Source organism: Ochotona princeps, chromosome 14 (assembly GCF_030435755.1).
Source record: "Ochotona princeps isolate mOchPri1 chromosome 14, mOchPri1.hap1, whole genome shotgun sequence".
Classification (NCBI taxonomy): Eukaryota; Metazoa; Chordata; class Mammalia; order Lagomorpha; family Ochotonidae; genus Ochotona; species Ochotona princeps.
In genome coordinates this window covers 30,069,103-30,096,437 of record NC_080845.1, presented here as the reverse complement: position 1 = coordinate 30,096,437, position 27,335 = coordinate 30,069,103, and the positions used below count along the sequence as shown (strand labels likewise).

The window sequence follows — 27,335 nt, the reverse complement described above, 5'->3', positions numbered from 1 at the left end:
GGAGGGTAGCCAGCCCTGGCGCACCGAACCCGGAGGAATTTGCTCGGCCCCTCAAAAAACTGACCAATCCCCGGTCCCAGGAGTCTTGGTTGTGTTTACTACCGACCGAAGCCGTGAACGGCTGTGGCCAATCACCGTCTGCCTTACAACACGCAAAGCTGTTATCAAACGCCTTGTAAGGCGGGCTTTAGCGCTCACCAGCCCCGGGTTTGGGCTGAGGCAAAGCGACCGCAGGGAGCAGCCAATTAAAGTCCGTGTGGCGGTGGAGGCGCCGGGTGTTCCGCCTCGTTCCTCCAATCCAAGTCACGACTGCCTGGAGCCCCAGCGGACCGGCGCCCCGCCCTCCAAGTGACCCGGGGGACTTCTTTAAGTCGCCCGCTTGGTGGTGGTTCTTCATACTCTAGAGGTGGGTAAAGTCCCAAGAAAGTCTTCATTTGGAGTGAATCCGCAATCCAGACAGAACAAAAGCACTGGTTAATGATGATAAAAACCCCAGCATCCATCGGAAGGCAGGGAGGTGGGACCAGTTGTGAGGAGTGAGGTGGGGTAAGAGGCAGTTAGGGTCTCTGGTTCCTGGTAAAGTTACCTTTTAAAATCGAAAAGTTTGATTCTCCCCATTTCTTACCCCTCCAAGAGCACGATCTCCCCTTGAGGGAGAACCAAAGGACAAAATCAGAATATCAATTTCCATCACTTGGAGCTGTCATGACAAAAGCAAGGAGACATGAGCTATACCAATCCCATCTCTGAGTTATTATCAGAGAGATGGTGTCCGCATGAAAATTGTTCACATGAAAATTCTCTTGTGTGAGACTGTAGAATTGAAGTCAAAATGGAGTAAACATGGCTCATTACAAACTGCAGTACTTCTCACTTTTGTAGCTTTGGCTCTGCTTGGTGGGCTATGATGCTGCATGAGACTGTGTAAGCTCGCAGGCCAAACCGTCTATGTGACCTTAGCTCACGGAAGTTGTCGAGGGCTGAGTTTGGTGATCAGGACTGCTGGCCAGGAGAGGAGGCAGGCACAGGCTGCCCAGCTGAGATAGGCAGGGAACTTGCAACGCCTCTTCTCCTGCTACACTATGCAAGCCATTGTAAACTGCCCCTATAAAAACTCTGTAAATGTGCAATTCAGGCCGCTCTCTGGAAAGGGGTGTCGGTCCTGGTCGGTAGGTTGCCTTGCTGCTCATTGTAATTAGAGCTTTGTTGTGACTGTTGCTGGTGTCTGTAGCATTCTATTTCAGTGGTGGAGTGAATACAACAAGATGAGGAACAGAGGTCCTCTTGCTTTGGGTAGAACTCCCCCACAACAGTTTCGGTGCAGTGACTGGTTGAATGCCAGCGTGACTCGAATCAGTGCCAATGTGACTCCAGTTCAACTCCAGCCAGCATCCTACCATCTTGTCAGACAGTGGGTAAGCACGTGGACTGCTCTCTCTAACCTCTGTTTTTCAGAGACCCCTTTTCTCCATTCTCAGTAACTTTCTCTCAGGAAACACCTGGTTCCTGTCAGCCAGTTAAATGTGATTAGTGTGACTGCCAGTCTTAAGACTCAGGAGTCAGGCTTGCTTACTAGGCTAGATCAGACCCCAGGAGCTGAGCTCGTCCCAGCTCCAGGACTGTTGGTCCTGTCCAAACTCAGCTTTCTTGTGTGGACTAGGCCCGTCGCATAAGACTGGGTAGGTCAAAGACTGGGGTAAGTCTTTGAGCACTTCAAGCATTCAGGTTGGGGTTACTCCCTGAAGTTTTACAGAAGGCACCTTGACTGGATCTCAGACTGACAGCCCATCAGGGTGTTGGGCTGAAATCTGCCTCTGTCCTTCCTTTCTCGGAGATCCCTTTGCCAGTAAGATTGGGCGGCTCAGTTGATGGTGAAGCCAGGAGACCTGTGCTGTCTGTCTCGATGAATCCCCAACCTGCCCCAGACCCTGACCAGTGCTCCATCTCTTCCTCTGCTTGTCACTACAAAAGTCTTCTCTGACTACCAGAAAATCTCAATTCCTATGGGCTTGGATTCCTGGATTTTGCTAGCCAGTTTTTGCTAAACATTTCCTTAGGTCTGTGGCAGGGCTTAAGTAGCTCTCTTGTAGGCAGGTGTCCTTTCCATCTAGGCTCCTCGGAAGGCAAGAGCCTGAAAATATGGAGGCAGGTCCTCCAGCAGGGTCCCTAGTGTCCCCTTTCCTTCATAGATTTCTCCTTTGCATTTCCTTTGTCAGGTCCTTTCTATGTAGCCTTTGTCTCAGAGGAAGCTTATTGGGGACAGTTTTATTCTCTAACTATGCTCCCTGAATCCCTTCACCCATCCAGTCGCCTATCTAAGCAGTAGCAAGGACAGACACTCTCTCCAACCGCTAGCTCAGAATGCCTTTGCTACAACTTTTGCCAGGAAGGCTCATTGAAATCAGGCTTGTTGTCAAGACTAGGATACATTTGACCAGGTAGAGTCCCAGATCTAGTGTGGCGTAGGAAACAGGAATTGAGCACTGCTAGCACATGTTGTTCTGACAGATATAACCCCAGACACTCAAGGTTAGTGAAACCACGAAATATTTGACCAGGCAGAGCCCCAGATCTACCAAGGCACAGGAAACGGGAACTGATTATTCCCCGAACATGCTGTTCTGACAAATATTTTCCTGAAGGCGTGGAAGGCTGAGTGACCATGGGTCAAGTGTGCTAACCTCACCCTCACCTTCCTTCCTACCTTGTGGGCTTCGGTGTGTGCCTGGAGGCCACAGGCTGGCTATAGGAGTCTTAAGAGAACTCTCACACTCAGGAGTTAAGAACTGAGAGAGAATGGGGTAAGTGGGGATAAAAAAAAGCAATTGAGGAACACTTCTGTTTTTGTCCTTTTATTTCAAATGGGAGACAAGCCATCAAGAACAAACACCCCCTTGAGGTTTTTTGTTGTTGTTGTTGTTTGTTTGTTTTTTGCGAAGTCAGCTATACAGAGAGGAGGAAAGAGAGAAGAAGAGCTTTCTTCTGACAGATGATCCACTCCCCAAGTGGCTGCAGTGAGCACAGCTGAGCTGATCTGAAGCCAGGAGCCAAGAACCTCCTCCATGTCTCCCACACAGGTGCAGGGTCCCAAGACCCCAGTCCATCCCCAACAGGCCCCCAGCAGGGAGCTGGATGGGAAGCGGGGCCACCGGGACTAGAAGTGGCATCCATATGGGATCCTGGCACGTTCTAGGCAAGGACCTTAGCCGCTAGGCCACCGTGCCAGGCCCAGGCTTTGTTCTTTCTGTTTTGTTCTTTGCTTTTAATTTTTTAAATTTTAGAAATTATAGTTGATGTTTACCTAGTTGATCAGGACGGGAAGAATCGAGGGTTAGGGAAAAGTGAGTGTGATCATTGTTTCCAAACTTTCTATTTCTTCTTCCCATTCTGGGGAGAGGAGGGGATAAGGGGCAAAGTCTTACACAGCCTACCAACCAACTCAGTACCTCCTGATGGGGAACAGCCACCCGACATCAACTCAGGGTCCTGATGTGGCAGATACTGCAAGGGTTTTGCCCAGGTGGATGTGATAGTTCCTTTTTTAAAGTTTTAATTATTATTTTTATTGGAAAGTCAAATATACAGAGAGGAAGGTCTTCGTTCTCATGGTTCACTCCCCAAGTGGCTGCAACAACTGGAGCTGAGCTGATCTGAAGCCAGGAGCCAGGAGCTTCTTCCAAATCTCCCACATGAGTGCACGCATCCATGATTACTTTCCCAGGCCACAAGCAGGGAGCTGAATGGGAAACAGGGCTGCCAGGATTAGAACCAGCGCCCGTATGGGATTCTGGTGCTTTCAAGGTGAGGGCTTCACTTGATCTTAGCCAAAAGGCCGAGAAGCGATCCAGGTGAGGACTTAAGCTGCTAGGCTACCATGCCAGGCCCATGATAATTCTGAAATGATGTCGATATTGGTGATCTAAGCATGAGGAAATGTCCATTGGCTGACACAGTTGACCTTAGTGTCTCTATTCGCTGATATTTGCTGTCATCGTTTGGCTGGGGTATTTGTCTGATATGTTCTGTTCACCATTCTCTGGTATGGTACCAGATGTCCTCTGCAGGCCCCAGTGGGCTACCATAGCCTCTGTGCATCAATGGCTGTCGTCCACCACTCTGTCCTTTACACTGAGGAGAGCTCCCCACCCCTGATGCTCATGAATCCAGCACCCACCTTTCAGGCAGGCTAAAGGTCCCAGGTCACATGACCCAAGCCCCACTGGACCCCCACTTCTGGGGCTCACGGACCTGACACCCACTGCACAGGTGGTCCCTAGGACCAGGGCCAGGCAGCCCAACCCCTGCCGGACCCCCACCCCTGGGGCTCACAGATCCAGCACCCACCTTGGAGGTGGGCTGAAGGACCTGGGCCAAATGACCTGGACCCCACCAGACACTCCACCCCCAGGGTTCACAGTTCCAGTACCCATCTCGCAAGTGACTCAAAGAGCCTGGGCAGTTCTAGATCCTGCTGGTGGATGCTGCAGCCTAGCCCAGTGTGAACTGCCTGGTGTTGCAGCCTGATCTAGCTCCTCCTGCACCCATCCTGTTGGATGTGGCTGTTCTGAACTTCTCTGGCCTGGTCTGCCCCAAATCTGATCCACATGATGCCAGCAGGTGTTGTAACCTGGCCTGGTTTGGGCTGCATCTTGCCTTGATTCTTGTACTTACCTGCAGGGACTGTGTCCTGACAAAGGATTTCCCCAAGCTCCTCTATCATGCCTCCTCAGTGGCAGATCCTGTGCACAATGGTGGGTCATTGGCCCAGGTTGACTTTTTCCACCTCTTGTTCTGGCAGGAACAGTGTCCCTTGCCCAACTGCGCCATACCTTATCTGGTTCTTATTGTTGGGTGCTGCAGCCCAGCCACAGCTCTCACATGGTTCAATGGGAGCTGAGACCTAGTCCAGCCCCTTCTCCACCCACCCTGGCTCTCACAAGTACCAGTGGATGCTGGTGTCTAGCCCAGTCTGGTGCTCCCCAGACCCAGTCCACACTCAGACTGCAGCCATGTTCAGCCCAGATTGCTGCCCCTATTTTGGTTCTTGTGCTCACCAGTGGGAACCCCAACCCAGCTGGGGCATCCCCTTACTCCCCAGCTAGGCCCATTCCTAGCCCCAGATCTTGCTCATGCCAGTGGAGATTACTGTTCCACATGGGTGAGCCTACAAAGTCCCCCACAGATTCTAACCCAGACCCAATTCACTGACATACTGGTCAATGTTGTGGCTCAGCCTCACATTACCTGTTCCCTGTTCCAACTCTTGCTGGTGGGTTCCATGATCTAGCCCTGCAAGTATAGTGGCCTTGTCCATGATAGTCCCTCAGAAGTCATTCCTTACTTGACATGAGCCCTCAGGTCCCTACTTGCCCATATTTGTGCCATCCCCCAGACTCCCTGCAACTCCATACCTCCAGTCCCCAGAGCGAAGCACCAGGTAGCCCAAGGGCTTTGCCTAGTGCCTTTGGGGCCTTGGCCACTGGGCTCAAGTTCCCCTGGCCACAGCCATGTAGCTGGCGGCAGGGGCGGGAACCCGAACCTTTGGCTCAGACTGGTGCCTTTAAAAAAAAAAATCAATTTTATTTTGATGAGAAGGTTAGTTGAGAGGGATGCATGCGCATGTGGACTGCCAATCAGGGTGGAGAGGGTTGAGGAATGGAGGAGAGTGGATGAGACAGCTGCCACCAATCTCCTTTTTTCTTCTGGTATCTGGGAAAAGTGGAGAGAAGGGGGGAGTGCTGTTCCCAACAACTCAACTGCATCAGTACCCGGGAGTGGGGGAAGGCTACCTGATGTCATCCCAGGGCTCCCGATGCAGAGCATGTTCCAAGGATACTGCTTAAGTGATCCTATCTGTAGGCAAACCGGCATCTGCCTCCCACATATCTTTTGAGTAAAAAGAATAGGCAATTATGCTAGCACACTGCTATAGTTAACACAAATTTGGCATTAACCAGGTCCAGGATGTCTGCCAACTATTAGCTGCTTTTTTTCCCAGCAGTGTAACACTTGTGTAGGTACAATGCAAACTAGGCTGCTGCAGTCAGCTGGGGCCCCTTGGGTTTTATCCCTAAGCATTGGGAGTCCTTTGACACCCAAAAGAGATGCCTGATTTTTTTTTCTACACCACAGCACATCCTCTGCTTGTAAGCTAGAGGATGGAGAGTTAGCTTAAATGGGCCCTCTTTGTGTAGCTTGTTAGATTAACTCTTCTGCTGTGCTGACTCCAAATCTATGAAAATCACACAACCGGATTTTTTTTAAAGATTTATTTATTTTCATTTGGAAGGCAGATATACAGAGAGGAGGAGAGACAGAGAGGAAGATCTTCCGTCCGATGATTCACTCCCCAAGCGGCCGCAACAGCTGGTGTTGAGCTAATCCGAAGCTAGGAGCGAGGAACATCTTTCAGGTCCCCCATGCGGGTGCAAGGTCCCAAGGCTTTGGGCTATCCTCGACTGCTTTCCAAGGCCACAAGCAGGGAGCTGGATGGGAAGCCGGGCCTCTGGGATTAGAACCAGAGTCCATATGGGATCCCGGTGTGTTCAAGGCGAGATTAAGAGATTAAGAAATGCAAAGATCTTCCACATGCTGGTTTATTCCCCAAATGGCCACAATGCCCAGAACTGAGCCAATTCAAAGCCAGGAGGCAGGAGCTTCTGGGTCTCCCATGCAGGTGCAGAGTCCCAAGGTCATCCTCCACTGCTTCCCCAGGCCATAGACAGAGAACTGGATGGGAAGTGGAGCAGCCGGGACATGAACTGGTGCTCCTGTGGTATCCGGCGCTTGAAGGTGGAGGGTTAGCCTGTTGAACCAGAGTGCCAGCCTGAAAAGTCTGTGAGGAGTGAGTCATCCTTAGCTATAGGTGGGCAAGCAGAGTCTGCATCAAAGAATGGAAGGAAAAGAGAATTATGGAGTGGAAGAACAAGAGTGAGGGAAATAAATAAAGGATAAAAGAAGGAAAAATAGGCACAAGAAAGGCAAGAGGCAAGGCAGAAAAACAATTTTAGAGTGCTGAGTTATGGCTAAGGTCCTTGGAGGGATCTGTCTTACTGGTTCAGGTCTTCATTAGCGATATCCAGAAACACCAGCAGATGGAGATCTTCCTCAGGAAGAGTCTGCTTGGTCTGTTTCTCTCCCTGCTTCAAAAATCAAATTTTCTTTCTTTGAGAAATAATGTCAATAGAGCACAGCAAATGTTTCTGCACTCACAAACCACATTTCCAAACAAACATGCTGCGATAAATTCTGCCTTGGGCTACTTGTTATTCCAATCTAGAAGACACTGTGGATTTTTGCATTTTGCTCACTGCTGAAGTAAGGCTCCCTCTGTCTTGCCAAATCCCAGATACATGTATTTGCATATGTATGTACAAAGCATGTCTCTGTGTGTTTTGAACCCCTGTAAATAATTCAGCAACGTAGGAGTAAACCACATTCTTTCAGCTGCTTTATTTTAAAATTTTTAGAGATTTGTTGTTATTGGAAAGGCAGATTCATAGATTCATTAAGAGGAGAGACAGAGATCTTCATCCACTGGTTTACTCCCCAAATAGATACAATGGCCAGAGCTGAGGTGATAATAAGTCAGGAGCCAGGAGACTCTTTCAGGTCGCCTACATGGGTACAGGGTCCCAAAGCTTTGGGCCATACTATACAGCTTTCCCAGGTCATAAACAGGGAGATGGATGGCAAACGGAGCAGCCAGGACATAAAGCTGCACCCATATGGGATGCTGGCACTTGCAAGGGGAGGATTCAGCCATTATACTGGCCCCTGCTATTTTTTTAAAATAATGATTTATTTAAAGGTCAATTATGACAGGGGGCAAACACACACACACACACACACACACACACACACACACAGAGGGTTGGGGAGGAGAGAGAGTTCTTCCGTTTCCTGGTTTACTTCCCCTGATGACTGCGATGGCTAAGATGGCCAGGCCCGAGCCAGTAGCCTGGACCTCCAGCCATTCAGATCTCCCGTGTGGATGCCTTTCCTTCCCCAGATGCAATCTCTCTAATGCTGAATGCTTGTGGAAATTCTGGGAGTGTGTGCTTTCCGTAGACGGATGTGATTTTTGTAGCCACAGAGCGGGCCACCCTGAGGACTTGGAGTGGATCTGTCTGACTGGCAGAGATGTGCCTTAAAAGGGAAGCAGCCTGCAGATCCTCACCAAGGACTATCAGTATGGGCACCAAGGACTACATCCCAACAGACAAGGAGAACACAGAGAATTGGAGTGCCTTCGGAGGCCGAGAACTCCGAGGTCACCCAGCCCTGTCTGGATCTACCACATGGGATGGAAGAGGCCCAAATCCTTCCTCGCAGGATCCAAGGTCATCGGAACAACAGCCAGGAGCCCTGAGGGATCTGCAGAAATAGAAGAACTGCAAACTTCCTTTGGGACTAGGGAGAGGAGCTTCTTCTGGTCCTTACTTAGTTCCAACTTCGGATCCCCACCCTGGCTTGCAATGACCATCAGGATCGCTCCGGAGCCCCACCTCCCCCCAAAAATAGGCTAGTCAGAGAAATACAAGGAAAGCTTAGAACCAAACAGGAAACGATCAGTGTGGATCCACATATACCTTACTAGATAGGACACAAAGATTAGTTACCCCTCACTAGGGGGTGGAAGATTTCTCTGCACACCCCTCCTAAAACTGTTCTTCACCTCAACTGTTGACAAAGGCCTTGCTAGATTTATAAGCCAGTTTAGATTATCCTAAAATCTACCAAGTTCAGCAAAATTATGCATCAACACAATAAACTGCTAAATACTAAAATGAAAACAGACACGAGACAGCTGAATAGTACCCTATAGCCACTTTAAGATGTATAGCAGCCGGTTCTATGTACGAACAAAAATTGAAGGGTCAATGAAGTAGTCACAGGATGTGGTTAAGAACTTGCACTGTTATAACGTATTGATTACTCAATACCATCTCAATTAATTCCATAATGTTGTAAATTGTTGTTGATGTTGTGCTGGGGCTTCTAATTGATCGGGACGATATTCTGCCAGCTCTGCCTTCAGACCAGAGATGGTCTCCCCAAGAAACTGTTGAATTTATCTGGACAGTAAGATGCTGGACTCTATGCTTGGTATATGTTTGCAAAGAAAGAATCTCGACTTAATTTGAACTGTAATACTGCAACAAGGTGGAGGAATCCACCATGGGGGGAGGGCATGGGGAGGGGATGGGGGAATCCCAGAGCCTATGCAACTGTGTCACATAATGCAACGTAATAAAAAGAGGGGGGGAGCAGTTTGGTATGGCAGTGTTTCCCACACCTTAAGTACATACAAACCACACATTGATGACCTTTCAGAAGCTCTGATGAGGCTACAGATACAACCTTGCTGCTGTTACGCTGGACCACACTTTGAATAACAATTGGTTACACTCCTGGATGTTGAAGCATGAGCAGGTTTGCTTTTCACAGCATCTTTCCAAAGGACGTTTTTCAAGAACTATAGTTGGTTCCTTATAGTCCCTGTCATCTTCTTTGTCACCTCTCAACTTTGAGTGTTTTCATTCAACCAATAAACATTTACTTAGCATCTGTTGCACGTTAGCCCTGTGCCAGTTGCCTGCAGCCAGGAGTGCCAAGTCTCTCTGAGGTTCACGGCTGTGGCAGGTGTCCAGGATTAGTGATGATTCTGGCCCTTTCCTTGCCCTATCACTCCTTCATTTGTTAACATTCACTCTGGGGAGGTGGTGGTTCACAAGCTGGAGATACATTCGTGAGCAGAATACATATATGGTTGCTTATTATTTAATCTCAGAATTCTTTATTTTTAGGGTCTGGCGCAATAACCTAGTGGCTGAATCCTCATCTTGCATGTGCCAGGATTCCATGTGGGTATTGGTTCAGATTCCATGTGGGTATTGGTTCATTTTTCTGGCTGCTCCACTTCCCATTCAACTCCCTGCTTGTGGCCTGGGAAAGCAGTAGAGGACAGTCCAAAGCCTTGGGACCCTGCACCTGCGTGGACGACCCAGAAGAAGTTCCTGGCTCCTGGCTTTTTATTGGCTTAGCTTTAGCCATTGCAGCCACTTGGGGAGTGAACCAGTGGACAGAAGAGCTTTCTCTTTGCCTCTCCTTCTCTCTATATTTTTTAGAATATTTTTAAAAAGATTGATTTTTAACTTCAAATGAGTTTAGCGAAGAAAACATCACTAGGGTGGATTTGTTAATTCAGAAACTCTTCTTTTTCCTTTTTCCTTCCTCAACAAGTCAGTTCAAATCGTCAGGTGGGGTCAAGCAAGATGATCTTGCAATCAGAGGAAGAGCTATGACCACTAAATGTGACACATTGATTCTCCACAGAATCTTTTTGCTATGGGAGTATGAAGTTAGTGTTTAAGACACTGCTTAGGATGCCCGCATCCCATATAGGAATGTGTTGGTTCAAGTTCCGACTGACTTTGATTTCAGCTTTCTGCGAGTGCGTGTGCTAGGAGGCAGGAGGTATCGGTTGAGGTACCTGGGTGCTTGCCACCCACACAGGAGTCCTGGATTGTGTTTCCAGCTCCTGACTTCATTCTAGCCTGGCCCTGGATGTTGCAAAGCATTTAGGCAGTGACTCACAAAATAGATCCTTCCAGCAAACAAACAAAAACCAAAATCAGAATATTTAGATAATTGGTAAACTTAAGCAGGTTGTGAGGATTATATGGTAGTAACATTTTAAAATAGATTCATTTTCTTTTTGATGATACTCAACTTTCTGTGGGCTGCATAGTAGTTATTTAGGAAACACCCATATCCTTGCCTGAAGGAGACAGTATAGTCATCTGGGACACTGGGCAGACAACTTGCTCTAAATAGTTCAGCGGCCAAAGCAGTCCTTTTGCACCATACTGGCATTGGTTTTGTAAGTTTGATTTTGGATAATGAGAAAATGTGATGAATGCACAGGTTAAAGGGGGTGCAGGTGTAGGGATGACTCGGAGGAGTCTAGGCGTCATTTTGAGCAAGAGGCAATTTTACCAGAAGGCAGCTGGAACGGATGAGTCAAGCGGCGTTCTTGCCTCACACCAAGCACCTTCTGAGCACATGGAGTCCTCGGCCTGGCCTACTAAAGGCCCTGCTTCTGTAATCCTTTGGCTGTAACTGTATGCTGCAGGTATACTGTTTGCAGGACTCTGGACAGTGCTTGGTGTTAGGGGCTGCATGGCCACCTGTGTGGATGGGATACTTTGTGGGTGATCAGCTGCCACATGCAGCTGAGGCTCAAGAAATTCTCTCAGGGAATTCTGAAGTTGAACTTGACCTTTAGGCTCTTGGGAAGATATACTTGCCACTGTGGAAGAGGCAGACTATACTCCATCTGCACCGTATGTCGAGCGGGAAGAAGCCCTACACGCTAGTTAAATGGCAGGTGCGAGATCACCCAGCATTTTGGCCGCAGGTTTCCGTGCGAGCAGAGGGGGCGTGCCGACGCGCGGGCGGAGCAAGCGGTGGGCGTGGTCCCACTGCCCGGGAGGCGTGGCCGCGCGCGTCTTCTGCGTGCTTGGCCAGCGCCTGGGAGGCCACGCCTCTTCCGGTTCCCCGCCCGGGCTGGCTTCCTCGTGGATTGGGGTCAGGCTGAGGTCCTGGCTTTCACGGCCAGGTAGGCGAGATGACAGCGGAGGTGTCGCCCAGCGCGAGGTGGCTGTACTGTGGGGAGCCCAACGAGAACCAGAGAGCTGTGCTGGGTAAGGACGGCGGGGCTGGAGCAGAGCTTCCCGTAGCCGTCTCCTGCACCCCTGCGTCAGGCCTCTCCCCAGCGCGTTCGGTCCCCCTCTTGTCTCTTTCCCTTGCCAGGGATCTCGGCCAGGACTCGTCACTCACCCCTTCCCCTTCCTGTCCCTACCGCTAGGTATGAGAACCCCTCCGGGACCTCCTACAGCCCCTCCCTGGCCTGGTCTTGCCTGCTCGGGTCCCTCTCTGCTTTGGTCTGGACCAGGTCCGGACCTCTTCTAGGTTTGGACCAGTTCCCCCTCTGTGAGCCAAGTCTGGATCAGCCGTCCCCCTTTTTGAGCCCCAGGTCTGGACCAGGTCCCTCTCTGAGAGCTCCCAGCTGGTCCCTCCAGTCACAGCGCCTGTCCATGGGGCTTCCCCCACCTGCCCTTGCCTTGTCTCCCCGGTGGACTGGGACCTGCCTTTCCTCACTAGCTCCCAGTCGTACCCTGTGGCAATTCCTGGGCTGCACTCTTTTATTTATCCATTTTTTTAACAGTCCAGTTCTCCAATGGGAAGCTGCAGAACCCAGGCAACATGCGCTTCACCTTGTATCAGAGCAAGGACTCCACCAACCCCAGGAAGAGAGGTCAGCGGATCCTGGTAAGGGTCATGGCTGCCAGCTGCCTGCCTCCTCACCCCCTCCAGTGTGGGTGGATGTGAGTGGGGAGAAAGGGGGATTGGCAGATGGGGGAGGCTCAGAGCAGAGTGTGTCCAGTGGGAGGAGAGGTCTGCCGGCTAGAAGCCGTTTCTGGTGGAGGGAAGGGTGGGCAGCCAAGATTGGGTGTAAGTGAAGAGGATGACAGGACCGAAAAGCGGGAGCAGGAATGCTGGGTGGTTACGGGGACTGTGTTAGCTGTCCATGGCTCCTGAGGGTTTAGAATGAGTAGACGTGGGAGATGTGGACACAGAGGGTCAAGGGGGACTTGAACTCTGGGCCCAGGAGGTGGCTGGCAGGATGACTTGGTTGCACACTGTGGCCCTGTCTGCAGGCCTGTGGTGCCATCGCCCAAGAACTGTTCAGACCTTTTGTAAGCCAGTGCTGTCTGAGGCTTTCCTTTGCAGATGTCCCCTACTCCCCCTCTGCCGTTTCCTTGGGAGATGGTGAGGCTGGCCCATCTCATCCACTGTGGTTCTGGGTTAGGCAGTCTTGGCAAGTGTCGGGGCGAGAGGCAGGATGCAGGAAGCACCTGTCTGCATCGGTTGTCAGTGGAGTGCTCCTCTCTCTCTTTCAGGCCGCTGAGACAGAGAGACTTTCCTATGTGGGAAACAACTTTGGGGCTGGTGCCCTCAAATGCAACACACTGTGCAGGTAATGCTGGGGGAGGGGTGTAGTGGGCAGCTCTGGCCTTTTTCCCCGGCTTTGAGGTGCAGTGCGAGAAATGCAGGGAGGTCTGTTTGCCAAGTGCCCGTGTGCCTGCAGTCCGGGCTCTCAAGCCTGCAAATACTCTCAGAAGGAAATGGTTTTATTTTTTGAGTTTTCTGAAAATTAGCAAGGGACAAAAACCCCCCACCTCATTCACTTGTAACATCATTCATTTACAATTGTCTTACCTGCCCTGGCAGCTCTAGCTACTAATTTGGAATGTCTGATCACTAATGGCTCAAACCTGACATCAATGAGCCTTGGAACTAAAATAGTACAAGGAAAGGATTTGCTAGTCTGAGGCTCTTGAGGCAGGGGCAGAGGAACCTGGGGCTTCCGTCCAGCCCTGTTGCTGACTGAGTGATTGGGAGGCAGCTGTGCTTTCCACTGACCCCCTACTCCTCACTGTCCTCCTGTGTGCAGGGAAGATTGTCCCTTGCCTGAACAAGCCATAACTCTTAGGGATGGGGCGTGGTATAGACAGGGCCCCTGGACTGGTACCAGTGGTGAACCACCAGGAAGCTTTCACTGGGTCAGACTACTAGCAGGCCGACTGATGAGCTGAGCCTGAACCTGTACCCTGCTCCATCCCTTTACGGAACCGCTCTGTCTGAGCGTGGGCTGCTACCCAAGACAAGGCTCGGCTTGTATTTGCCGCCACAGAAGGTGTGCGCTAAATTTTAGTGTCATTCTAGAGTTTTTCATACCCAAAGGGTTTTCTGTTATAACACTGAGGCCACGTGGGCTAAGGGGCTATGGGTATTGGAATCACTTGGTAGATCTTCTTTTCTCCAGAACCACCTCACGTTCCTTCCTTCCCACCCCATCCTTTTATATCTCCATGTGGAGGATTTCCGCTGTGGAGGATCAGGGCTGCTCATTCCTCAGATGTGCTGGGGCAGAAGGCAGGTCAGGAAGGTTTAAGTAGGAAGAAGGCCATAGTAGAAACCAGGCTTTTTTTTTTTTAAGATTTATTTATTTTTATTGGAAAGTCAGATATACAGAGAGGAGGAGAGAGGAAGATCTTCTGTCTGCTGATTCACTCCCCAAGTGAGTGCAGTGGCTGGAACTGAGCCCATCCAAAGCCGGGAGCCAGGAGCTTCTTCCGGGTCTCCCCAACAGGTGCAGGGTCCCAAGGTCTTAGGCCGTCCTCAACTGCTTTCCAGGCCACAAGCTGGGAGCTAAATGGGAAATTGAACCGATATGGGATCCCAGCACATGCAAGGCGAGAAGTAGCTGCTAGGCCACTGTGCCAGGCCCCAATAAGGCTTTTTAAGGGATTTGTTGTCATCAGCATTATTCCTCCTTTATCCAGGCACTTTGTGGGCATTTTGAACAAGACCTCTGGCCAGATGGAAGTGTATGATGCTGAGCTGTTCAACATGCAGCCCCTATTTGCAGGTGGGTTGTGGTCGTGAAGGTCACAGAAATACTGTGAATTCTGGATTTGCTTGACAAGTTTTGGGTTTGGGTTTTTGATTTGTAAAGCGCACTTTGTTGTGCATTTTAAAAGGAGGCAGTTCTTTTTTATTTGGAAAGTTTTAGAAGTTTTTGTTTTGTTTTCATTCAACATGTGTTCACTTGCTGTGAACTCAGAGCTGTGGATGTAGCCATGGGCAAGTCAGACCTCACCTGGTTCCCGTTGTGTTTATAGATGTGTGCAGAACCCAAGAGCGAGTGGCACGCTCATCAGTACAGACTGTTAGAGGGCACTGCTGAGAGCAGATTCCTTGCTCGCGAAGGCCTGTTGTAGTTCTTTACTGACTAAGCTGGGGATTGGGTTGGTTTGTTTTTGGAAACTCTGATGAATGAGATACCTGAAGCTGGGTCACGTGCTCAGGAAGAGGCGCAACCTTCAAAGCCATGTCACTCGTTCGCTTTTGCTCTGAGTTTTGTTGGAGGCTGAAATGCCGAATGTCCTGCCCCTGGCTCTGGTGAAGGTCGCCTGGCTGCGCCCCCTTGCAGCTGAGGGACCCTGGGGAGGACCAGTGTGATTGGGAGGCACCGTTGATGGGTTGGATACTAGCTGTCATTCGCCTGAGCGCTGTCTGCACCATATAACCCCAGTTTTCACAGCTTGTCTCCTGTGCCCCAGCTGGGGCTGCTCAGGGCTAAAGTGAGGTCCTCCAAGATGATAAATAAGGGGGCTGGACTCCGAGTGGCTCCTGGTCCCTAAACCTTTAAACTCCAATCTGAGCATCATGGCAGGGGAATGTATCGGATAAGGAAGGGTCTCTGGGATGGTGTGAGGCTGCCTGACACAGCTGGGGCATTTGTCTGGATTTTATTCCCTCCGACAGCAGTTTCTCCCTTCCTGAGACTCTGATAAGCACCTGGACCTATTTCCCAGAAACAAGCAGAATGTACATAGATAGTATGGGTTTGACACCTAAGTTGAAAATGCTCTTGAGTTGGAGTGTCCATGTATGAATTCTTTAGAAAGATGTAATCGTGTACTTGAGAAAGCAGAGTTACCGAGAGGGTGAGAGAGATCTTGCATTTTCTGGTTTACTCTGCAAATGGCCTCAATGGCCAGGGCTGGGCCAGGCCAGGAGCTTCATCTGGATCTCTAAAGTGGTTGCAGACAGGGGCCCATGGTTTTGAGCAGTTTTCCACTGCTTGCTTTCCCAGGCACATTAGTAGGGAGTTGGATCAGAAGTAGAGGAGCTGGAACTTGAACCGATGCCTGTATGGGATGCTGGTGTTGCAGGCAGTGCCTTAGCTTGCTGTACCACAGCACTGGTCCCAGAGTGTGAATTTTGTGCTCAAAAATTCCTGCTTTGCTGGGGCTGGCACTGTGGAGTAGTACGTTAGACCTCCATCTGTGGTGCTGTATGGGCATCCTATATGGACGCCAGTTCAAAGCCCAACTGCTCCTACCAGTCCAACACCTTGCTCGTTTTCTTGGGAAAGTAGTGAAAGTCGACCCAAGTTCTTTGGGCCCTTGACCCACACTGGAGAGCTAGAAGCTCTAGGCTGTTGGCTATTGCAACTATTTGGGGAGTGAACCAGTGGAAGGATGCCTATCTTTCCTTCTCTGTAAGTCTGCCTTTCAAAATAAAGTAATCTTTCTTTATTTTTTTTAAGGATTTATTTATTTTTGTTGGAAAGGCAGATATACAGAGAAGAGGAGACACAGAGAGAAAGATCTTCCACTCCCTGACTCACTTCCCAAGCGGCTGCCATGGTTGGAGCTGAGCTGATCTGAAACCAGGAGCCAGGAGCTCTTTCGGGTCTCCCATGTGGGTGCAGGGTCTCAAGGCTTTGGGCCGTCCTCGACTGCTTTCCCAGGCCACAAGCAGGGAGCTGGATGGGAAGTGGAGCTGCCGGGATTAAAACTGGTACCCATATGGGATCCTGGCACGTTCAAATCAAGGACCTTAACCACTAGGCTACTGCACCGGGCCCCCCCATTTTTTTAAAGAATCTCCTGCTTTGCAAATAAATTTAACATTTAAAATACATATTCATTTTAAACCATCCTCCAGATGTTCCTTTAAATTCTAGAGAGGCAAGGAGAATTGTGTATCAATTTGTTCATTAGGTAATTTTGAAAATTTCATATTCCTGAGTCAGAGAGACAGAGCTGATTCACTTTCCGTACGCTGACAAGAGCTGGGGTGGGCCAGGAAGTCAACCCGGCCCCTGACATGGATGGTAGGAACCCGTTAACTGGAGCTGCCCCTGCTGCCTCCGACGGCGTACATCAGCAGGAGCTGGAATCAGGAGCGTGGCTGGGACGTGTACGTGGGTGCTCTAATATGTGGGCTGCCCAGCTGGCCCCTTCGCTGTTGTTCCAGATGTTTGCCCCAGATGAACTGCTGAATGATGCCCCTAATGTTTGTAAGGCCTTATAGTTGGCTGTGTTCCTCCCTCTCCATTTTTTGGTGTTTTGTGTTTCAAACAGATGATTCCATTGAGAGTGGACACACGGCAGAGAATCAGAACAAAACTTTCAGAGAAAAGGTAAGGTGGTAGAGTTGAGGTGTGAGGCCCAGGCAGATTCCCTCCTAGGCTTTGGGCTCCTACAACGGTACGATGGGCTTGCCGAAGCTCGGGATTTCCCAGCCTACTCCTGGCCCCTTCAGGGTCTTTATCTCTGGACGGTGTCTATCCACTGAGGCCTTGGAGGTCTCCCAGAGACCAGGCCTGTGCCTGCAAGGGACAGCTGAGTGCTGCTGGTGCCGGGGTTGGGAACCAGTTCTCTCAGGGTGTTGTGGGTGTAAAATAGCGTTGGCGTTTAGGATTTAGTCCATGTTTCAGAAAACAATTGTTTGTGTCTTGGAACTTCCACATCAAAATAAAGTGAATTTTAGGGCTTGCTTTTTTTCTTTCTTTTTTTTTAAGATTTATTTTTATTAAAAAGCCAGATTTAGAGAAAAGGAGAGACAGAAAGATCTTCCATCCACTGTTTCCCCAAATGGCTGCAGCAGCTGGAGCTGAGCTGATGTGAAACCAGTAGACAGGAGCTTCTTCCTGGTCTCCCACACAGGTGCAGGGTCCCAAGACTTTAGGCCATTTTCCTCTGCTTTCCCAGGCCACAAGCAGGGAGCTGGATGGGAAGTAGAGCAGCCAGGACAAAAAACCTGCACCCATATGAAATCCTAGCACTTAGGAGGGGAGGAGAGTATTAGCCAGTTGAGCCACTGCACTGGACCCTAGAATTTTCTATGTAGAAGGGCTGTGTCAGAGTCATCTCACTGCAGGGTAGCAGACTGACTGACTGTTTTGTGGTGCCTGGAGCACTGAATTGAGAAGGTGTGTGAGGAGAGCTTCTGGCTCAGTGGGAGAGTGAACTGTTCACAGTGTAGGTGGGGGAAGGGCAGGCTGTGTGCTCTGTATTTTCCAACCCTAATTCTAACCGCGTGTTTTGCTGATGGAGACACACTGAGGACGTGGTAGGAAGCTCTTTAGGCTGACAAAATTATACAAAGCCTGTGAGGATACTCTGCTGAGATGGCTGTCCTAGGAGGTGACAGTGGCTCAGTGGGGCTGTGTGTTTCCTGGGATTACACAGGAGTCACGGCACCTGCCCGGGCTGTCCCCGGTGACCAGGGTTGTCCCTTGCACAGATGGACTCTTGCATCGAAGCCTTTGGCACCACCAAACAGAAGCGGGCGCTGAACTCCAGGAGGGTGAACCGAGTCGGCAGCGACTCTCTGAACCGCGCAGTAGCTAAAGCTGCAGAGAGTATCATTGACAAGAAGGGTGTGGATGGTAAGCAGGCGGCACTGGGACCCAGCCACACAGCTTCCCCTTCTCCTGAGCTCCTTCCCTCCTGCCCCCCTGTGCCCGGGAGAACAGGAGTGAAGGCTGCATTGTTCCTGCTGCTTGGTGAGGGCCTTCTCGGGGCCGGACTTGGGAACTCAGAAGGAACATCCAACATGGCCCTGCCCAGTGGCTCATGGTCCAGGACAGGGTGGCAGACTTCAGGGTAAGGGGATGGGCGTGCCCAGCTGCCAGCCCAAGGAGACAGGCTACGGGGCATGGAGGAGACAGAAGGCTGCAGGGCTGTGAGAACCATGGTGGCTTTAGTCAGAAGGCTGGCATAATGGTGGAAGGGAGCCTTGCAGGGCCTTCGTGTTGGTGTGAAAGGCTGTTTTTACTCTGATCCCTGGCAGCTTGCATACTTAAATGTGAAAAAATATTCAAGGAATATGAGAGGAAGTTTTTCTGAGATTAGCTTTTCTACTAAGGATGGACTTTTTTGGGAGGGAAGGGTCGGGCAGGGAGGTAAAGCACTTGGTCTGGCACGTAGGCTGCTGGTTAGCACACTCATGTCCCATGTCAGAGAGCCTGGCTCCAACACCGGGCTCCACTTGCCGATCCCAGCTGCTGGGTAACAGGGACCCGAGGGGCTGCGCTGATGCCCCCGGAAATGGGGCTCCTGCACCCCATGGGAGACTCCAGGCCTTGGAGTCTGCTGGTAGGGTGAGGTGGTGGATGGGAGCTTACTGCATTCTCTCTGTGTATGTCTTGCTTGCCTAACAGATGGATAAATAAGAAACAAGTTCCACAACCTGTGATTTTAGAAAATTTTCTTGTGTTTTCTTTCAGTACTTTTACAGTTTCATTTTTGACACTTTTGAAGTCAATGAAGTTTTTTTTTTGTTATACTGTGTACATCAGATTTTTTATTTTTCAAATAAGTAATTGTTAACTCCGTCCTCAGGTAATTTTTTTTTTTTAAAGTTTTTATTTATTTGAAAGGCAGAGTGATAGGGAGAGACAAAGAGAGGTCTTCCATCTGCTGGTTCACTTCCTAGATACCTGCAGCAGCTGGGGCTGGGCCAGGCTGAGTCCGGGAGTCGTCTGACTTGCCCCTGTGGGTAGAAGGGGCCCAAGCAGGAAGCTGGATTAGAAGCAGGAGTAGCTGGGACTTGAACCTTCACCTCTAGGGGATGCAGCTTAATGTGCTGTGCCCTAACACCTGCCCCTACAGAGGTAATTTTGTTTTTTAAAAAGACTTACTTATAAAAGGTAGAGAGAGAGTCAGAGAAATCTTCTGTCTGTTGGTTCACTTCCCAAATGGCTGCAATAGCTGGAGTTGGGCCAGTCCAAATCTAGGACCTGGGAGCTTCTTCCAGGTCTCCCATGTCAGTACATGGGCCCGAGAACTTGGACCATCTTTGTTGCTTTCCCAGGCACATCAGCAGAAAGCTGGATTGGAACTGGAGCAGCCTGAATTAGAACAGGTTCCCATGCGGGATGCTGGCACTGTAAGCAGTGGCTTAACTTCCTATGTCACTGTTCCGGCTCCCACAGGTGATTTTTTTTTTTTTTTAAGATTTATTTACTTATTTGTATTTAAAAGGAAGAGTTACAGAAGGAAAGACAGAAACCTTCCATCCACTGATTTATTCCCCAAAAAGCCACAATGGCTGGAACATCTTCCATCTGCTGGTTGAATTGGGACTGATAGGACAAGAATCCACATCTTTATAATATCATGTTTTTCTATTCAGGAACACAGAATTAGTTCTCTTCATTTATTCTAAGTAAATTGAACAGCTTTCTTTTTTTTTTAAAGGTTTATTTTGCTTTTATTGGACAGACATATATACAGAGAAAAAGATCTTCCATCCACTGGTTTACTCCCCAGGTAGCCACAACAGCTAAAACTGAGCCCATCCAAAGCCTGGAGCCAGGAACTTCTGGGTCTCCCATAGGAGTGAAGGGTCCCAAGGCTTTGGTCATCCTCTACTGGTTTCCAAGGCCACAAGCAGGGAGCTGGATGGAAAACAGAGCAGCCAGGATATGAACTGGCACCCATATGGGATCCCAGTGGATACAAGATAAGGATTTAGCCACTAGGATACCACACTGGGTCCTAACAATTTTTATTAGGTTTACCCTTGAGTATTTAAAGTCACTTGAAAAATCACATTAGTCTTTCCCTATTTTCTTCTGGCCCTGTTTGTATGCACACTTAATGGTTCTCTTTAGAGGATAGTTAGGATTCTATATTTTGATTTTTTTTTTCCACTCAACGGTGTGTGGTGAGATTGTTTTAGAGGTAAGATAATTTATCCAGGCTGTTTTGGTGGACCCTCACATTTAGTTTTTCTTGTGTAGAAAAATGTTTATTGGCTCATTCCTTTTCCAGCCATTGTCATCTGCTTGAGAGGCAACAGGCCACATCTACCTTCTCCATGCCCAGCAGCGTTTGTTTTGCCAGTGGGCATGGCGGTCCCTGAGGGACAGCCTCTTGGCGAGCTCTGGCATGGCGGTCCCTGAGGGGCAGCCCCTTGACAAAGAGCACTGGGGAACCTGGAACTACCACGCGGGTGTTGACGGTACCTTGCTTTTCCCACAAAGCCCTCGTCGGTGACGCCATCCAGGATGAGTCGCAGGATGACTCCGTCTACCTCCCTCCCTGCCATGCAGATGCAGCCAAGCCTGAGGATGTGTATAAATTTGAAGATCGTATCCTCCTTGCTGGGATGTGGGCCTGAGACTGGCCTGGCCAGGCTCTGTGAGGGCAGCAGTGGCCTTGGTGTCACTGTCAGGAGTCAGCTGGGCTTCCTCACTGCTCAGGCACCTCCCTGGGGTTAGGGCAGATTCAAACCCATTCCGTAGCAAGATGTCAGATGCCTGTAGTGGTTGGAGCTGGGGCTACAGTGGCTCTCCACCAACAGGTAGAATGAGGCTTTGGAGCTGGCCAGTGCCCAAAGCCTGGAGTTGATGTGATTTTTATGACAGGAAGGGATAGAGCCTCAGATTTTGCTGCTTGCTGGGTCAGGTTGGATGGGGAATGCTTAGGGCAGCTGCGTGACTGGGAAGAGAAGGCAGGGAGTGGTTGTGGGCTTCGAGAAAGAGTTGGGTCCCCAGCCCTGCTTTGCCCAATGGTATGCTCTTCTGTCTTCTGGTCTTGGGCCTCAGCTAGAGGCTTCCATGCTGGTCAGACTGGGTCCTTGACCTCTAACTAGTTCTCTCTCCTGCGGAGTACGAAGCTCTTCAGGGCCCTTCTGAAGCCTTCAGGAGCGTCACAGCAGAAGATATCCTAAAAATGGCCGAGGAGAACAGGTACTGGGCCTGGGGGCGGGATCTGAGAGCAGCAGACGGGTGGCTGGGGCCTCACCGTCCCTTGGCGAGGAGGCAGCATGTGTGTGTGTGTGTGGCACTGGCTGCAAGTGAGCCACTGCATTCTGGGCCGTCGGGGCTCGTGGAGCTGTGGGAGGGTCTCAGGGAGCCCACTGGCCTCCCTGCGGCTGGGCCAAGGGTGGCGAGGCACTGTGGTGTGGGGCTGCACACCCCAACCAGACCACATGCCCTGATGCCATGCTGATTCTGAGCATGCCCAGCTTGCCCAGGTGCTACGCAGGCCAGGTGCCGGGCCAAGTGATGGTTTTTGGTGATGACGTGCTGGGGGGAGCTCCCCTAAAGGGAAATTTGTGTATTTAAAGGAATTCAGGTTATACCGCTTCTCTTCTGCCATTGAAATGCTTTGCGTAGGTAAAGGATTTTTGCTTTTGAGGTTTCCCTCTTCATACTCTCAGTTGTGAAGGCTACACTGGCTTTCCCGATTTTTGTTTTTCAAAAGATTTATTTATTGATTGATTTGAAAGGTGGCATGACAGACACAAGCAGAGAAAAATCCTCCATCTGCTGGTTCACTCTGCAGATGCTTGCAATAGCTGGGGCCCCATGAGGAGCAGGGACCCCAGTGTTTGGGCCAGTTACCTGTTGCCACCCAGGCACATGGCAGGAAGCTGGATTGAAGCGCAATAGCAAGGATTTGCACTAGGCACTATAGTATGAGATATAGGCATCCCAAGTGGCAGCTTAACCTACTGTGCCACAGTACTCACTCCTAATTTTTATTTTGAAATTTTACTGGTTAGTGAAATCTAAAGTGCTTTTTTTTTTCCCCTCCTCCAAAGATTTATTTCTACAAGCCATTACTGGTTCCTAGCTATCCTGATTTGATTGTGACTTGGGCAGGTGCAGCTACAAACTCTGGGCTGGTAGTCTAAGAACTGAGTCTTCAAGCTCTGCCCTGACATTACTATGTGACCTTCCGTCAAATGAACCTCAGTTTCCCCACCTGTAAAATGAGCTACCGGGAGCTGGATCTGGAGCCTTTTTACCTCCGCGAGTCCAGGATCCTGAGAGCAGAACTGGATAGCTGGTGTGTGCTGAACTCTGCCTGGAGCTGGGAACTGTTCTGGTGCTTTGCTTGCCTTTTCCTCCTTTAATGGAGAAAGAGCCTTAAGGGGCAGATACTGTCCTCAGCCCCGGATTACAGATGAGGAAACAAAGGCACGGACATGCTGAGAGGTCTGCCTGTCTTTACATGGCAGAGGACATGCTAACACTCCCAGCACCTGATTCATGGGTCAGTGACCTGACCTACTTCTGTGAACAGATAGTTTAAAACACAGCCCCTTTCACATAAGTAACATCTATGGCTGGACTGGGTATTGTGATACAGTATGTTAAACTGCTGCTTGGGGCTCATGAAGTCTGCAGCAGTGCTGGTTTGAGTCCCAGCCATTCTGCTTCCAACCTGCCTTCCTGCCTGTGTGTCTAGGAAGGCGGCCCTTGACAGCCAAGCACTTGGTGGAGTCCTGAATGGAGTACCTGGCTCCTAGCTTCAGTCTGGCAGCCCTGGCTGTTATGGGCATCTGGGGGGATGAGCCAGCTGCTAAACAATCTCTTCCTGAATCATCATCTTTTTTTTTTTTGAAGATTTATTTATTTTTATTGGAAAGGCAGATACGCAGAGAGGAGAAACAGTGAGAAAAGATCTTTTGTCTGCTGGCTCATTCCCCAAGTGGCCACAATGGCTGGTGCTGAGCCAGTCTGAAGCCAGGAGCCCGGAGCCTCTTCCAGGTCTCCCACATGGGTGCAGGGTCCCAAGGCTTTGGGCCGTCCTTGACTGCCTTCTCAGGCCACAAGCAGGGAGCTGGATGGGAAGTGGGGCTGCCGGGATTAGAACTGACACCCTTGTGGGATCCTGGCACATTCAAGGCGAGGACTTGAGCCACTGGGCTGCTGCACCAGGCCTCCCTTTTAAAGATGATGTTTGTGGATGCTTTTGCAGAGGCAGTGTAGTTGGATAGTTGGAATAAACTGTGTGGCCCTCGTGGCCTGTGCTATACCACGGAGGTGTTCAAAGTGATGGCTTCTTGCATGTGGCATGTGTGTCGGGGTAGTTGGGATGGGGTGGTTCCTAGTGAGCCGCCCTGACACACACTTGCCTCCTCCCTCGTTGCAGGCACTGCTGCTTTGTCCTGGAAGCCTTAAAGTCTCTGCCATTGGATAAGGAGAGACGAGACCGCCAGGCTCGATGCATATGGTTCCTGGACGCCCTCATCAGATTCCGAGCTCATAAAGTGATTAAGCGGAAAAGTGAGTTCCTGCTGGATGCTCTGGTCCAGTTATTCCTGACCTGTTGGCTGTCTGTTAAGGCTGCCATCCGCTCTCACGAGAGGAGCAGCAGGCCCTGTGGCTGGGCTGGGCAGCTGGGCTCGGCACTGGCGATGCTGCTGCCCCGAGGGCTGCTCTGCTATGGGCTGTCCTACCCCGGATTTCTGCTCATCTGAAAATGGGGGCCTCTGGGGTGGTGTGATTGCTCAGGGGCTCTCCAGAGTTGGCCTTCACCTGCTCTGCTACATTGAATGCAAGCTTTGGGGACCATCAGAGTGTTTGTGAGCCAGGGGGAAGGACGCAGGCAGTATAGCAGGGCAGTGTAGCCGGTCAGTGTAGGTCAGCTGCTTTCTGACCTGAGCTGGCTTCTCCTGGCTGCCCCGCGCCCCCGCAGCCGGGCCCGCCGCTTACCCCAGCAGGAGGCCCTGTGGAGTTTAGCCCAAGGTGTGTCTGCCTTCACTGTGACTGTGTGCAGTTTTTTTTTTTATTACTATTTTTATTATTATTTTTAAAGATTTATTTGTTTTTATTACAAGTTCAGATATACAGAGAGGAGGAGAGACAGAGAGGAAGATCTTCCATCCGATGTTTCACTCCCCAAGTGAGAGCAATGGCCGGTACTGCACCGATCCGAAGCCGGGAACCTGGAACTTCTACCGGTCTCCCACGTGGGTGCAGTGTCCCAAGGCTTTGGGCCATCCTCGACTGCTTTCCCAGGCTACAAGCAGGGAGCTGGCTGGGAAGTGGAGCTGCTGGGATTAGAACCGACGCTCATATGGGATCCCGGGGCGTTCAAGGCGAGGACTTTAGCCGCTAGGCCACGCCGCCGGGCCCTGTGTGCAGTTTTCCTGTTTGTAATGCTCCTCCCTTGCTCTCTCCAAAGCTTTTCTCTAGAATCAGCTTTATTCTGCCATTTCATGTTCATTCCTCGTGCTTTGGCCTTAGCTGATGGTTTTCCTTCATGGTCCTCCCACAGCATCCCCGGGAAGGCGGGACGTGCAGGCTGGAGTGCACCCGAGCATACCTTCATGCTTAGCAATTCTCATTTTCCTCGGGTGGGCCAACTTCTGCCACACGGGGCCATCGTCACAGTGGCTGGGTTGCTGGGCTTCTCTTCTGGTTCTTGGGCAAGGCAAGATCTTGGGGTTTGGAAAGAAATGCTCACACACCTCTTCTGTGTTCTAGGTGTTCTGGGACCTGGAGTCCCCCACATCATCAGCACCAAACTGCTGAAGCAGTTCTCCTGCCTGACCTACAACGACGGCAGGTTGGGCCTGGCTCCCTGGGGTCTGTGTCTGTACATGGGAACACAAGTTGGGGTGGGCTTCAACTCCCCATCTGCGGAGGAGGGGTGGTTCTGGAGCCAAGTAAGCTGAGTGTCCCATGCTCCCCCCCCGCTCAGGGGGCTTTGGTAGGCACTCCTCCATAGGGGGACTTCCTCCACATTCTTCTTCCAGGGGCCTGGCCTGCTGCCCATGGAACTGGTGCTTGGGGAAGGCAGTGCTGCTGACCCAATGGCTTTGGGGACAGAACCCTGAGCACCACCCCCAGGCTGCCTTCCTACCCTTTGTTGGGAGTGCATTTCCTGGCCATAGCAAGGTTGCGAGAATCACTAACGACTGAGTGTGGGATGACTGGTTGCCCTTCTCAGCAGGCTCTCACTGCTGTGAGGCCTCGTGCTGTCAGGGGGAAGTGCCGGTTCACTCCCTTTGTCCCAGTGCTGGCACCGGCCCACCACGCACTGCATGGGGGCCCAGGCACTGTGGGAACACAGGTTGGCCTGCGTGGGGTCCATACGGGCCCTGGCCTGGATGTTCTTCTCTTGCTTTCCAAGAAACTGACCTCAGGTTTACTTTTATTTCCCCTTTATTGCCATCGCTGTTGCAGTTTACGGAATGTAATTTCGAATTCTATGAAGGCCAAGATCACTGCATACGTGATCATTCTTGCCTTGCACATAAACGACTTCCAGATTGATCTGACCATGCTGCAGAGGGACCTGAAACTCAGTGAGAAGAGGTGAGTGCCGGGGAGTGACGGCCCCTGCAGATCCGAGCAGCCCCCACTCTGCTGCTGCCGCCATGGAGAGGCATTCTGTGGGGTTCCCAGGCTGTCGGCTGCATGAGAGCCCAGCTGTTGCTTTCTCCTAGTCAGATGGAGGAGGCTTCAAGGCAGGGCAGTCTGGCTGACAGGGATGTCACAGTTGAGCTTCTTGAATGATGGGGGAGCTTGGTGAGATGGCCTGGCCTCACTGGCCTCACAGGTTCCTTGCCATGTTAGAGCTGATCAGACGGGGATGGAGCTTCCTTGGTCGTGACCGTGGGTGGGTGATGGTGCAGCCTCTAATAGCCTTGCCCTCACTCCTATGGCAGGTCTTGGAGGATCCTGAGGTGGCATTCCCACAGGCAGTGAGGGCCTGCAGTCTGTCACATTCCAGCCAAGGGCCCCTCCTGGTTGCTCTTATCAGTTGGTGCCAGGGCTCCAGAGAGCCTGGGTTCCTTTCATCTATGGATAGTTCCTTCCTTTAAAAAAATTATTTGAAAAATAGATTTAGAGGAGGGAGAGACAGATCTTCCATCTGCTGGTTCATTTCCCAGACAAACATAGTAGCCAGTGCTGGGTTGGGCCAAAGACAGGAACCAGATGCTTCATCCGTGGGTGTGGGGGACCCAGCACTTGGACCACCTTCTGCTGCTTTCCCAGTCACATTAGCAAAAGGTGGATGCAAAATGGAGTAGCTGGGACACAAACCAGTGTTCATATAGGATATCGGCATCAGAAGCAGTGGTTCTGCCTTCCACACCACGATGCTGGCCCTAATCTATGGATGTTTTCTAACAACAGCACAGTAGTGACATCTGTTGGCTTTGAGGGGCAGGTGGGGTCTCGCCCACTTCGGCTTCGCTCCTGCTGGGCACTTGTGGGACATTGTCTTCCAAGCCTGGCCACACAAGTGCTGCTCCCTCCAGCAAATGGCCCTCAACGGTGACCCACCCTCAAGGTTTTCTGCCCGCTTGTTCTGTTTCTCAGGATCATGGAGATAGCCAAAGCCATGAGACTGAAGATCTCCAAGAAAAAGGTGTGTCTGGCACCCGGCCAGGAGGAGGAGCGCAGAGTGGGCACTCTGTGCATCCCGCTGCCTGCAGCCCAGACCGCAGACCACCAGGCCAAGCGCAGGAGAATGACCTAGAGGCCAGCACACTGGAATCACTGCTGCAGTGCAGATTCTGCTTTTGCTTTTTTAAAAGAAACGACAGAAGTCTTGCTTTGGCAGGAGTAAGAAGCCATCCTCCCAGTTGTGTCTTTTGTAGAACCTTATTAAAGCCGTGATGGCTGGGATGTCCCCCTCTGTTGGTGTCGGTGA

General features: G+C 50.7%; 1 protein-coding gene across 1 annotated transcript; it reads left to right on the top strand.

The window, feature by feature from the left end:
• The first annotated feature begins 38 nt into the window (after positions 1-38).
• On the top strand, positions 39-27,335 carry POLR1E (RNA polymerase I subunit E). The gene is made up of 14 exons (XM_004580973.4): positions 39-410; positions 10,246-10,316; positions 11,624-11,708; positions 12,233-12,336; positions 12,969-13,045; positions 14,415-14,500; positions 17,007-17,065; positions 18,172-18,316; positions 20,918-21,025; positions 21,529-21,625; positions 23,820-23,953; positions 25,157-25,238; positions 25,859-25,990; positions 27,002-27,335. Exons 3-14 carry the CDS (start codon positions 11,633-11,635, stop codon positions 27,159-27,161), a joined length of 1,260 nt encoding a protein of 419 aa, XP_004581030.1. The 5' UTR covers positions 39-410; positions 10,246-10,316; positions 11,624-11,632; the 3' UTR covers positions 27,162-27,335.